The 12,147-nt window shown below is 43.5% G+C and overlaps 1 protein-coding gene across 5 annotated transcripts in view; it reads right to left on the reverse strand.

Moving 5' to 3' along the window:
• Window positions 1–10,891, reverse strand: part of KIZ (kizuna centrosomal protein) — a 51,479-nt gene extending 40,588 nt beyond the window's left edge. Inside the window, exons 1-3 of one of the 5 annotated variants that reach the window (XM_075413676.1) lie at window positions 10,756–10,891; window positions 5,425–5,487; window positions 3,823–3,979 (exon numbers count right to left, since the gene is read on the reverse strand). In XM_075413676.1, the coding sequence (XP_075269791.1) occupies window positions 3,823–3,979; window positions 5,425–5,487; window positions 10,756–10,844 (309 nt within the window). In that variant the 5' untranslated portion in view covers window positions 10,845–10,891. Of the gene's footprint in view, window positions 1–469; window positions 516–1,144; window positions 3,980–5,424; window positions 5,488–10,755 lie in introns of those variants that run through there. The other 4 variants (XM_075413679.1, XM_075413678.1, XM_075413680.1 and 1 more) reach the window with 4 other exon arrangements.
• Between the last annotated feature and the right edge of the window lie 1,256 nt (window positions 10,892–12,147).

Raw genomic sequence — 12,147 nt, forward strand, 5'->3', positions numbered from 1 at the left:
CTGAAGCAGGGAAAAGATGCTCTGTGAATGCCATCAGACTCAACAGGCTTAAAAGAATTACCAGGCACTAGCCGGGATACAGTTGTGCGAGGAATTTATTAACGTGGGTATGCAAGCACGGGATGTCAGCCAGCCCGCTGGTTCATTAGAGGGGAAATCAACTGCCACCGCAAGAGATGTGGTAGCATCCAGAGAGCTTGCTTCCTTCCTTCCAAAGGCAGGGAGATCAGCGAGCGAGCCCCCAGACCACCTGCGCTGTACGCTGAAGTCAAGGACAGCACCTCTCAAACAAAGGTACGCGCAAACGCGCTGGCGTTCCAGAGGGCACCTTAATCAACACAAACGGGTCTCAGCACCCCATCTCAAATACCACACAAAAATCTTCTGCACGAGCTGAGAAAAGCAAGAGATTGGGGCTATTTGCTTTAATACAAATAACAGAAGACAGGGTTGATATATTGCAACTTACTGCTAACATGGGAAAAGTTGTCCGGGGCCAGATAGTTGTTGTTTTCCTTAATAAAAAAAGCAAGGAGATTTTCAATTAAATCAGAGACAATTAATTTAAAAACAATAAAGTTGGCAGGCGTGTGTGATTTTTTTTTAGCCTCAGTACAAAATTACTGTATAGGGCTTGTTTTCACACTATACCAATTCGACAAAAAGCTTATGAGGATTCAAAACCAACTAGACACTGCATTAACACCCCTAGTTAAGAAGACTGAAGATTTTTAAAAAGCACAAAGGCTCACACTTCAGGTCATACATTTATCTACTGAAAAAAAGGAACTTTGCTAACGTAAGAACTGCATAGAAAGGGTTTCTTGCCCTTTACTGTGATGCAGCTAGTGAAAGCCAAACTGGACAGTAGGGAAAAAAAAAAAAAAATATTACATTGCTGCTTCTACATCCCTACTTCAGGCTAAGCTCTAATAATGCTTCCCAGCACAGTGTTTGCAGAGCTCATTAAAAGAAAAGTTTCAAAAAATATTTTAAGGTAAGGTTTGCACGTTTGGTTTTTTGTCAAACTTCTGCATAATTTTATACTTCTTCCCTTTCTGCTCCTCCTGTTTTCATGCTGCCGTCCTATTCTTTCCTCCTCTTAGCTTTTTTCAGAAGTGCTTATGTACTTGTTGTCACATACTTGCTGTATCTGGGGACCTCAGCCATCCCACACCCTTCTTTCACTCCTGTACCACTGTCATCCAAGGGTGCTGCTGTACTTTCACGTTTTCTGGATCCAGGCTTTTTAGGTACCTCCTTTTAAGAGAATCACAGTCTAAGTTTTACTGTATCAGATTGAGCCGTGTGTGCCCCTGAACAGGAGAGAGAGGGAGGAAAACAGCACACTCCAGTTTTAATTCAAACTGCATTTAGGAGAAATAAAAAACAATCACAGCTGAGTTCTAGACAGCTACACAAATGTCTAGTGTTGTATTAGTACCACATCACAGGGGCCTAAAATGCCTCAGCTAATTTGTTTCCTTCCCTTCTTTCTTCCAGCAAGTTAAAACAGGGGAGTAGCAGAGAGAGAAATAGACCCTGTCAAACACTTCTGAAGAATGCTATTGCTCTTAGAAAGCAGACAAACTCATTTCCCTCCCAGATTTTACCTCCTCAAAAATCTGTCTCCATATATTAATGGCACGAGCACATGTCACTTTTTAATCTGAGATCACTACCAATCCATATCACTTCAGAACATCCCAAATTGTTCTTCAGTGAACAGCAAGACAACATATTATTAATACGATTCAAAAATCCTTAAAGTTTGGCTATTTCTTATAGTAGCCGATTAAATTGAATGTACTTCAGTCATGAGTTATGACAAAAAAATCCTGCCTATTACATAACCTGAAATATGGATCCCAATCAAGTTTGTTTCAAACATTAAGACATGCAGAAATTTCCTTACTAGTATAGAAGAGTAATGTTATTTCTTCACAGTATTAATGTAACTATTCAACAGCAATAATGTAACTATTCAACATACAAACAGCATTACTGATACATAACCACAAGGAAAAGAGGGAAGCCATTTACCCCAATAGGGCTAAACAGGAAAAGTATTTGCAAATGAAAATGCCTGCAAAATTAGGAAAATCATCAAATTTTACTTCAGCAAGGTAAAAAAAAAAAAAAAAAGTCATAGTAATTCCAGCCTAGTGGTAACTGATCTTTTTATCTCAATGCAAATTAAATGACTACAGATGCCTTTTTTTTTCCCCCACTTCCACAACTTCCTTTTTTCCTCCTGTACTATTTTAAGACACCAAGGTAGATCGACTTCATACTGGAGTTACAGAAATGCCCACTTCATTATCAGTTCTAGTCATCATGGGGAGAGAGATTCCAGTAGTGGCTTGCCAGAAGACAAATATTTTTCTCCAAAAAGAAAACACTGCAGAGTCAAGCTGACTTTTGACAACTGTTTCTGCAATGAGAATTATAGACCAAAACAACTGAAACAGGCAAACCAACAGCAGAGGGTGGCTAATGTAGTTGCCGAATGGGCACTTTCGTTTGCCCTCATGAGAGCTTTTATTCTTTCTTTTAAAATGTAATGACCATGCATGTTTTCTAACTGTTGTGGCAATTTTTAAGAAATTAGTCATTTAAAAGCACAACAAGCATGTATTAGCTCACCAGCCTCTTTCACAAGGATAATTCAACTCAGCACGAGTTCTCAAACTGATGACATCAGTGAAGTCAGTAGTAAGACCCTTTTGCAAATGTAGACCTCTGAGCTGACAGCAGTCAAGGCTATGAGCGGAGAAAGGAAAAGCAGCACGCTTGTGCTTGTCTTTTATAACAAAGGTGCTACAAAGACAGCAAGAAGTATATTCTATTGGGTATTGGCTCTTTTAAAGTAGTCATTTGGCCTACCACTCTCCTACCATATCAGTTACGACGCACAATTCAAGTAAACAAGGTGATGAAACGCTCCTTGGGTTTTACTGTACCAGCTTGAAAAGAAAGTTCAAAATTTCCAGCTGTGAAGGCACATGAATCAAATCTCTCTGAGTAAGTACATGCAAAAATGTTACCAAAAGCAAGGATCCGAATGATGCAATGGGATATTGGAAAAAAGCAGGTTTTTTTCTTACCGCTGTTCAAGTATTGCTAGCTGACTGTTTACTGATAGAACTAAGCGTGACCTCATTTTAGCTCAGCTTTAGTCCGGATAGTTCAAACACCAAAATTTGTTGTAACGGAATTTATTTACTCTTACACTTCCTCTGCTGATGAAGACAGAGCAATAAGCAGAGGCAAGACTAACTATGGGTACTTCAAGTGTTTGGACCAGCAAAATTAAGAATACATCCTGAAACAACTTCCATGAAGTATATGTGGGTACTTTTAGGTAATAAAACCCCTACTGCAATACAGTTTTATAACAAAGCCTTTATGAAAATATTACAACTCAAGTCTTCTTTTTGTCCCAACCTAGATACCACTGGTTTATTATCTTATCACTAAGACTTCAAACACATGATCTGTTTCCACACTTCTTTTGATCTCAGCTCTCCCTTGCTTCCAAGGGACTCAGAAGCACAGGGCACTTTACTGTAGACCAAACATGGAGTTACGTCAAGTGTTGCTGACCACCTCTGTAGCTGCAGTAGGGTCTATGACATCATACAGCAGCAGAATTTGGGTTCATTTCAAATTCCCAAACATCACCACTTTAAGCACTCCAAAACATATGAAGAGGTTTCACTAACATCTGAAGTCTTGATGTGCATAATACTCAGACAAAACCAATTTAGCAACCCTGTAATAACAGTTAACACTAACATATTAAGTCTTATAGAAAGTTACTTCCATCTTCTGAATTATCTCTGAAGTTGAAGCTATCATATGAGCTTCAAATTGGTCGAATTCCTTTAAAAAGGTCTGGTTTCGCAGAATAGCTCCTTTCTGTCGTTCATCTATTTCTTTCAAGTATTTTTTCAGCTTCATGTATTTTAGCTTCATTCTACATGGGGAAAAAAGAAAGTGTACTTAGAGTATGAAATTAAACACATCTATTGCAATCACTTTTCTTCAGACACCTATATACTAACACTTACGAAGGAGCTGCCCCCCACCCCTCCCAAAAGGAGCAGACACATTTGTCTGCACAACTGTCCAAAGCTACATTACACAACTGACAGGATGCCCACTATATAACTTCTTATTTAAACAGGGGGTTTGGCGTTCAAAAGGATAAGTATGTTAAAAAACTCTTGTACTTTTAAATGGATTATGTTTTAGCCACTTCTATCACATTAAATCAAAATGAAAATGGGATTTAGAAGAACGTGCTCTGAAAGTCATACAAATTGTAACATTAAGGCTGTGGTTTCACAACAACTTTAAGCCAACCTAAATCCATGCTGCCACCAAAAGGGACATCTCATGCCAAGCCTTTCTTTTTTGTGCCAATACTATCTGCTACATGGCCACATGGCAAATTAGGCCAAGAGAAATCCAGCTAAAAATCCATCTAAACCAGTTCTCACCCACCCAAAAAACAGATTCACTTTCAGCCAGACCTATTTTCTTATCCGATTACAGGGCAGCCACACAAGCATTAGTGCCAACAACAGGAAAATGTGAAGAAGGGGCAGTCAGGACCATCTTTTGGTCTCAGTCTGCCTCCGGGTCTACTTAAATCAGTTGTGAAATTGCGACCTAAATCCCCTAAGCTGCCAATATTTTCAGAGAAACCTCAGTTCAAAACCCATTAGATTAAAATAAATCAAGACAGAAAACAGTACACATGATGTTTCCCAGCCTTTTCAGGCATTTTTTTTCTTTAATTTACATCTTCATTTTCTAATCTAAAGGCCTTCTTTCAGAAGAGGAGTTCCTAAAGGCTTGACCATTATCACATCTAGCCCTCAGTCCCTTGAGCCAAGATAGAAAAGGTACCTCTGAGCTTTACAAAACACATCTGAGGAAAGGAACACCAGATGAGACTTTTCAGTCCTCTTTTGTTATTGGAGGTTTTTTTGTTCTGGTTTGTGGTTTAGGGTTGGGGTTTTTTTGTACAGACTGTATATGCAATTTACATTAAACAGATAATGCAGAACCATAACCTAGAATATCCTTTAGGACTTCCTAAAACTTTCAGACTTTCTAAGACCCTAGGACTTCTAGCATGAACTATGCTACAGTGATTTTGTAAGTCGCATAAAACCAACTTGCACGTTATTTATTACTAACTACTATAATAAATTTTTAGTATTAATAGTAGTTATTAGTGAAGTTACTTCATCAATAACTTAGAGACGTGAATCTTGCATTATACTTAATATATGAATATAAATTTATTGGTACAAAAAAGCCTTCAAAATAACATTCTAAAAGCATTCCATGATACCTAAGCCTTTGTAACTAAAATAAAATAACCCATAAGAAGCTTTAAAGTAGGCTTACAGGTATTCATCAGACTTTCTGTATTCCACCAGTTTTCTTTCTAATTCCAGCCTTTCGGCTTCACTGGAAGAAAAGAAACAACACACAGTAAGATAAAACTACAACATATAGTAAGATACAACTATTTCACAATCTAAATTCTCAAAATGCAAGAAATAAAGCATTTTAGAGAGCATAACCTTTTCAGAGCATAAAGCACATTTTTGCTAGATTGGTAGTCTTACAGAGCGATCTGCCAGCCAAGCTTATCACAAAAAAAACACCCAAACCCTCAAAGCTTTTACTTCTCTCTCTTTGCTCCTCATTGGAACAAAAGCTAGGTTGTTTTCAAGGGAAAAGATGCCTCAACCCGTCTATATCCACACAAGACCCACCAAAATAGCCAGAGACTTCTGCCCAGCTTAAACTGCTGTTTCAAGTCCCTTTTCCAGCAGGCCCAGGAAGGGCTCTAAACCCCGAGACGGGCAGTTCATGAGCTCATCTCTCCCTTTCTTCCCCACTCCAAATCCCAGAGCAGACCCCTTCCAATGCAGGAACTAGTCAGCTGAGCCTGTGGCCATGGACAGCTCCCCAGAACTCCTTGCAGGAATGCATCAGCACATTAAAACAGATTTCAAAAAAATCCCAACTCTTTCCCAGCTTAAAGACCCAACGTACCATCCAAATATCTTCTTTAACAATTTGAATTTACAATCAAGTACATATTTCACACTCACGCATTAAAGCCAAGAACATCTAGAGATATGCTAGCACTACCTGCCAGAACTTACTGAAAGGCAACAGATGAGAAACCACCAAAAATATTTACGGTTGTGAAAATGCTATAGGGCCATCTGTATCTGCCAAAAGCAATGCAAGGGTATAGCCCATGAGGGTGATCAGACTGCTTAAGAACAAGCTCCACACCTCACCTACAATCTATTTCAAAGAGAATCTATTTTCACAGAGAAAGGAGTAAAGCTGATATTATTTAATAATTATAAATTGCATCTGAAGACGAGCAACCATCCCATTAGAAAAAAAAAAAATAATCAATTGACAAGACAGAGGCTTCCAGTAGATTCACATTACAAACCCTGCAACAATTAAAGAAAGTACCCCAAGTTGCTTATTAAAAAATAATCTCAAATTCTTATTAGCCAGGAAGGCTGTACATGTGCGAGTGACATGGGCAGATACATGAGATTGCATAGACCCATATGGCAAGGCATGCTTATCTATGGATTTGTGCACTCCCCTACAAGCCTGTCCATGTCATAGCCACACACATTTGCCTCCTCCCAGTTGCCCCGTGCATAGGAAAGCAAGGAAAAAAAACACCCAACCCTTTCTCCTTCTTAGTCTGAGAGATCAAAGCATCCATTTTACCCATCTGATCCTGCCACTGTCTGAAACAAGATTAGGTTTTCATGTCATGTATGCAATTTAAAAGCCACGCTTCAGCTGGGATCTCATCCTTTCAATTTCCTTTTACATGATGGACAGCTAAGCAAAACAAGATCTTGAAATCTGCTTTTTACACTTCTAGAAGTAATTTTCATGACTCAATGAAGAACACTGATATCCTGATGGATGTAAAAGCCGATGGATGTGAACAGCCATTGGCTCCAATCCTATTTCTCATTCCCTGATACCACAGGTAGCACATCACATTCCTTAGCTCCTGAAAGATAGTCTCCTTTCTACCAGCATGGTTTTTCAGTATCCCATTCACTAGTCTGTAACAGCTATTTAGACAGCACACGAACATACAAGTAAGGTCTTCTCCAGGCAAGACAAAGCAGCATTAAAAACATCAGATAAGAGCCTCATAGCATTTGAGTATGATCATTATGGATGCCTAAAATGGTTACCGCACAGCTTGTGGTGTTTTGCAACACAGCTCTGTCCAACTACTGAATTAGAGGCAATCAAGACTTTACTTGTAGATTTGCTTGCCCAGGTTCTGGTGAGGTTCCAGCACAGTTTCTTTGTGTCAGTGACAGAAGTGAAGCCTAAAGCAGTATGGCGATCATTCTGGACACTCCACTGCACCACCACCTCCTTTTTTTTCACAGGAAAAAACAAAGCTCTCAGCCTGAAACTTTTATTTATTCATGCAGTTTTGCACTAGGTTAAAGTGGTGCACACAGTCAGATATCAACTTTTTTCTTAAATGAGCAAAAATAGCACACTTCAGAACTTTAAGGATCCAGGTGGCTCATTTTCAAACCCTGAATCTTCAGTCTACAGAGTGTTACTTTGGGATTTGAGAGCAGAATTAAATTCCCTGGTCAGCCACAAGCTCTCTCTAATCTCTGGCATTTCACCAGGCATCGATCCGTAGAGGTATTTGATCCCTCACCTCCCATTTCTACCAGCAGGACTAAGACTCCTCAACATTTTTTGAGACACCAGGCCTCAGTCCTCAGTGCTTCAGTTCTGCATCCATAATGTAGGAACACAGTTTTACTGTCATAATACCCTGTTGAGATAAGTACATAGAAAATTGCGCAACACTTGGGCACAATGCAGTCTTCCCATAAAAGTAAGAAGTGTTATTTTTACCGTTGTTTTTCTGCATCAGTCTGAGATTAAATCAACTGTTGAGCCCTGAGCTGCACCCACCTTACTAGCCTAGAGCCTGGCCAGAGCCTGCTCAAGGCTTAGCCAACTGCACTGGTCCTCCCGCGGATTAGAGGGGGCCTGTTCAGCACCATCTTCTACATAGGACTGACACCAGCAGATACTCCTGAAACCAATGACCCTACCTGGTTTACATTCTCCGTTCAGGACACTTCAGTATTTGTACATGCTTACTTCAAATTGCCCCTAGAATGAAGCATCTGGCCCCACTATCTGAAACACGAGGCTAATTGCAAAGTTAGTCACAGTGTTAAGAGCAGCACTTAACTATACAATTCATTGCCCACACCTCTCCAACACCACCCTTCTCACCAGCAACCATTGAAGATTAACTGCTGAGTAATCACAACATTGTCAGGTCTGTATAAAACAGAGAAAGTAAACTCTCAGCCCCATTTCACTTATGTTAGACACTTCAAACCTAATTCTTTAGAATTTCGCACACAACACAGATACCACTGACCTATGCATGCAGGAATCTTTATATTTAGATTGGACAAAGTATCAGATTAGGAAATAAAATACGACCAAAGTCTCAGGGTACAGTTATAGGGGTTTTTGCACTAGTCTCACAGCAGTCCATGCTGACTGTTTATCAGAAGCTTAATATCTGATGGCTGATTTCTCAAGCACTTCAGAATTCAAGTGTTTTTTCTTTAAACAGATTTATGAGAACAGATGTAAAAGAAATATTCATGAGAACTCCCTTCCAGGTCACCAAGACTCAGGTGGGGGACATAATCAAGCAGCAGCTTCCTCCACCACATTCAGGCTCTTGTACATACAGCTTATTAGTAGTGGCTCATTGTTTGCTTAAGCACAACTTCGAACGGAAAGCAGGACTGCGGTCAGGAGTGAAAGGGCTGTCTGGTACTTCAGGTGCTAGAACAGGTGACTTGAAATTAGATCAGTGCAGAATTCCAAAGTGGCACTTAAAAAGCTGAAGTGCTCCAGTGATTTAACAAAAGTTTTAATATTTCACACTAAGTTGTTTAGATAAAAGGTATCACTTCAAGAAATTCTGAAGAGGCAACTGCCTCTGCAGCACCATTCCCAGAGGCAAGCGCAGCATATAGTTGCAGCCTGGCATAAAAATTACTCTGTGTCTATCAACACCACCAAGTACAAATACATGTTTTATATCGTATTTTAAAGTACATAGAACAGAGGTGTGCCAGGCAGAGAAAGTCTATTTATTATCACAAGACCTGTTAAGCTGGGTCTCCAAAGGAAGCACAGCTTATGCAATCATGCTGTTTGTCTACCTGTAATCCCCCTTCCCCAAATAACTCCCAAACCTTTGGGTGCAAGCGAATTAGAGCAGCTGATGTCTGAAATGTACTACGCTCTCAGAGGTTTCAGAGGAGCTGGAGAAGGGAAGTCCATTCTGGCAGTGTGAGCTCAGCCATAGGCTCAGACACCAGAGAAGCTACAAAAGACGTGATCAAACTTCATGCAGACAAGGCTCTCAGGAGGCACAAGACATCTCTGCTCCCAAGATGAGGGATATTTGCACACAGTGACACAGTTTAAAGCAGCATGCAGTCTAGAACACCCAGGTTTTAATCTGCCCTTTCCCTTCATTTTCTAACGCCACAAGTTAGATCAAGTGCCTTCCCTACCTAGGGCCCCCATCTTTAATAATTTCTATACAATAAAATTATACTGTGTGCATCCAGTTTTTTAAACAGCAAATTATTCTTGTTCTGTGTGCCAGCAGTCTTCCACACCAGAATAGGATATTAGTGAAGATATACACAGCATTTTTCTCAAAGCCGTAGCTACATGCAATTTTAGATTCTCACAGCCATGGTGTTCTTATTTCCGCTAATTCTGTACGTTTGAGATGCTAGCATAAAGCCCAGAAAATTCAAAGTCTTCTGTATGAGACAGAAAACAGCTGCTTAAAAAGAAACTTCATAACACTATACCATAAATGATCTCGAGAGATTTGCTCTAGCCAGAAAAAAAAAGTGCTAATTGACACCAATTACCGCGGTTACTGCGGTGAGTGTCAGGCCGGGAGCATCCCTAATTGCAGACAGCTTCAGAGGAACCGACCGGCGACCGAGGCCCCTCAGCTCCTCCGGGAACCTTGCCTCACCACGTACGCTCGCTTCTTCCCTGAAAGTCAGATCCCCCCGAAGCGCCCACAAACTGAGACTACACCTACAATAACCGTGTTTTTTCCGGAGATTAAGACGTTGCCCGCAGGAGCAGCACCTGCGCAGGCCGATTCATCAGCTGGCCAGCTCCGAAACAACCGGCTCGTTCGCTCACAGCGACGAGCACCTGTGTCAAGGGAGCCAGGGGTGCCTCAGGAGCGCTCCCCGGGCGGGCCGGCGCGGGACCGCAGCGCCTTCAGGAGTCACCCGGGACGCTCCCACCGCGCAAAAACCGCGACCGCGGCAGCCGGTCGGCTAGCCTTCAGCATCCCCCCCCGTACACGGCCGGCTGCAAGGAGGTGACGGACGGGCCCTGCCCGAGGCACCGCTTGGCACCGCGGCCCACCCCCGCCCGGTCGCACCCCCGAACCCCGCCTCGCTCTCCCCGGCACCGAAGCCCAGCACCGCCGCGCCCCAGGGAAGGCGGGAGCCCGCCCGCCCGCAGCTGCGGGCCGCCCCGGCGGAAGGGCTGACAGGACAACCCGGGGGCGCCGCCCGTCCCGTCCGGGCGCGCAGGGGCCCAGCCGGGCGGTGTCCTCACCTGTCGCGGAGGCGCCGCAAGAGGCCGCCGAGCCCCCGCCCGCCGGCGCGGGGGGAACCGGGGGCCGTCGCCGGGCCGGGCCCGCTCATGCCGCCCTGTTTACGCCGGTGGCCACAGCGACGGCTCGCGACGGCTCCCGCCGTGCACCGCGCCGGCCCCGCCCCGGAAGCCCCCGCCCCGCGCGCGCGTTGCCATGGGGACGGGGCAGGCGCGGGCCGTGCCGGCCTGGCTTCCTATCTGTGTGCCCGCGTAGACGCGTGCGTACATGCGCCTATACGTACATATATACATACGTACATACACACACCTCTACAGCGGGGGTCCCCGGGGGGTGCGCCTCACCCAGCGCCGCCTGCCTGCCCGCCCTCAGCAGGCCCCGCTAGCCTGCAGGGCCCCCGGCCGAGAAGGGGACGGGGCCTCCTCGGAAGCCGCCCCCGCCTTCGAGAGGGCTTTTAAGCCTTCGAGGGGGTTTTTAAGCCTTTAACGGCTCAAAACACGGCAGGAGGGCTAATGAGGGCGTTGCCGGTGCGGGAGAGGGTTCCCCACCGTTGCGTTGGAAATCTGGGCCGTAAGTTTGGGGGCTGCTGGGATTTAAAGCGTTTATTCCTGAACTGCTGCTTCAGGCGTTCGTGTAATATTATCAGATCTGCCAATGTAGGTGTTGCTGCCGCAGTTAAAAGGGCTGCGGGGCCCAGTCAAGCCTCCAGGCTGGTGCCAAGGTGAACCGGGCCGCGGCCCGTTGGGTGATGTGGGGCGAGGCAGTCGTCACTGTGTCTCTGGAAAAGTGGGGAACGGGGACTTTGCAAGGCCCTAGGCATTAACTGGAAAAATAACTGGGAGCAGCTGAACAGTTACGGTTACAGGGCCCCCTTTAACAGTCTGTTTTGCGGAGTTTATTGTACATTGTGTTTTTCAGGGAAAAAAACTAACCAGAAAATGCAAATGGCTTATTGCCATTTGTAGAAATCAAACATCTCAATAGAATTCCCAGTTCCTCATCCTCTGAATTGCCACTTTGTCTAGCTGGCAGAGCGCGTTGATGGCCTCTCACCAAAATCCATCCGTCAGTGGAAAAAGCTACACCACCTTCAGCAAGCACTGGACCAGCACTGACAAACATCTCCAGCTGGTAAACAAAGTAGAAAAGAAAACCACCGTTTCTTTATTTTCATATAAAAACTTGGGATTCCTTTGAAAGGAGGTTGCCAAATTAGTGCTTAGACCCAGGTGCCCCAATAAAGCAAGTTCAAAGACTGCGAGAGTATTTGAATTTAAGGAGAAGAAATGCTACATCAGTCGACAAAATTGCAGATAGCTGTGAAGCGCTTAAGCATAATTAGAACAGCAATCAGTACACAATTAGTACGAGATCATCATCATGATTACCCTTCA

This window comes from Opisthocomus hoazin, chromosome 2, assembly GCF_030867145.1.
Source record: "Opisthocomus hoazin isolate bOpiHoa1 chromosome 2, bOpiHoa1.hap1, whole genome shotgun sequence".
Lineage (NCBI taxonomy): Eukaryota > Metazoa > Chordata > Aves > Opisthocomiformes > Opisthocomidae > Opisthocomus > Opisthocomus hoazin.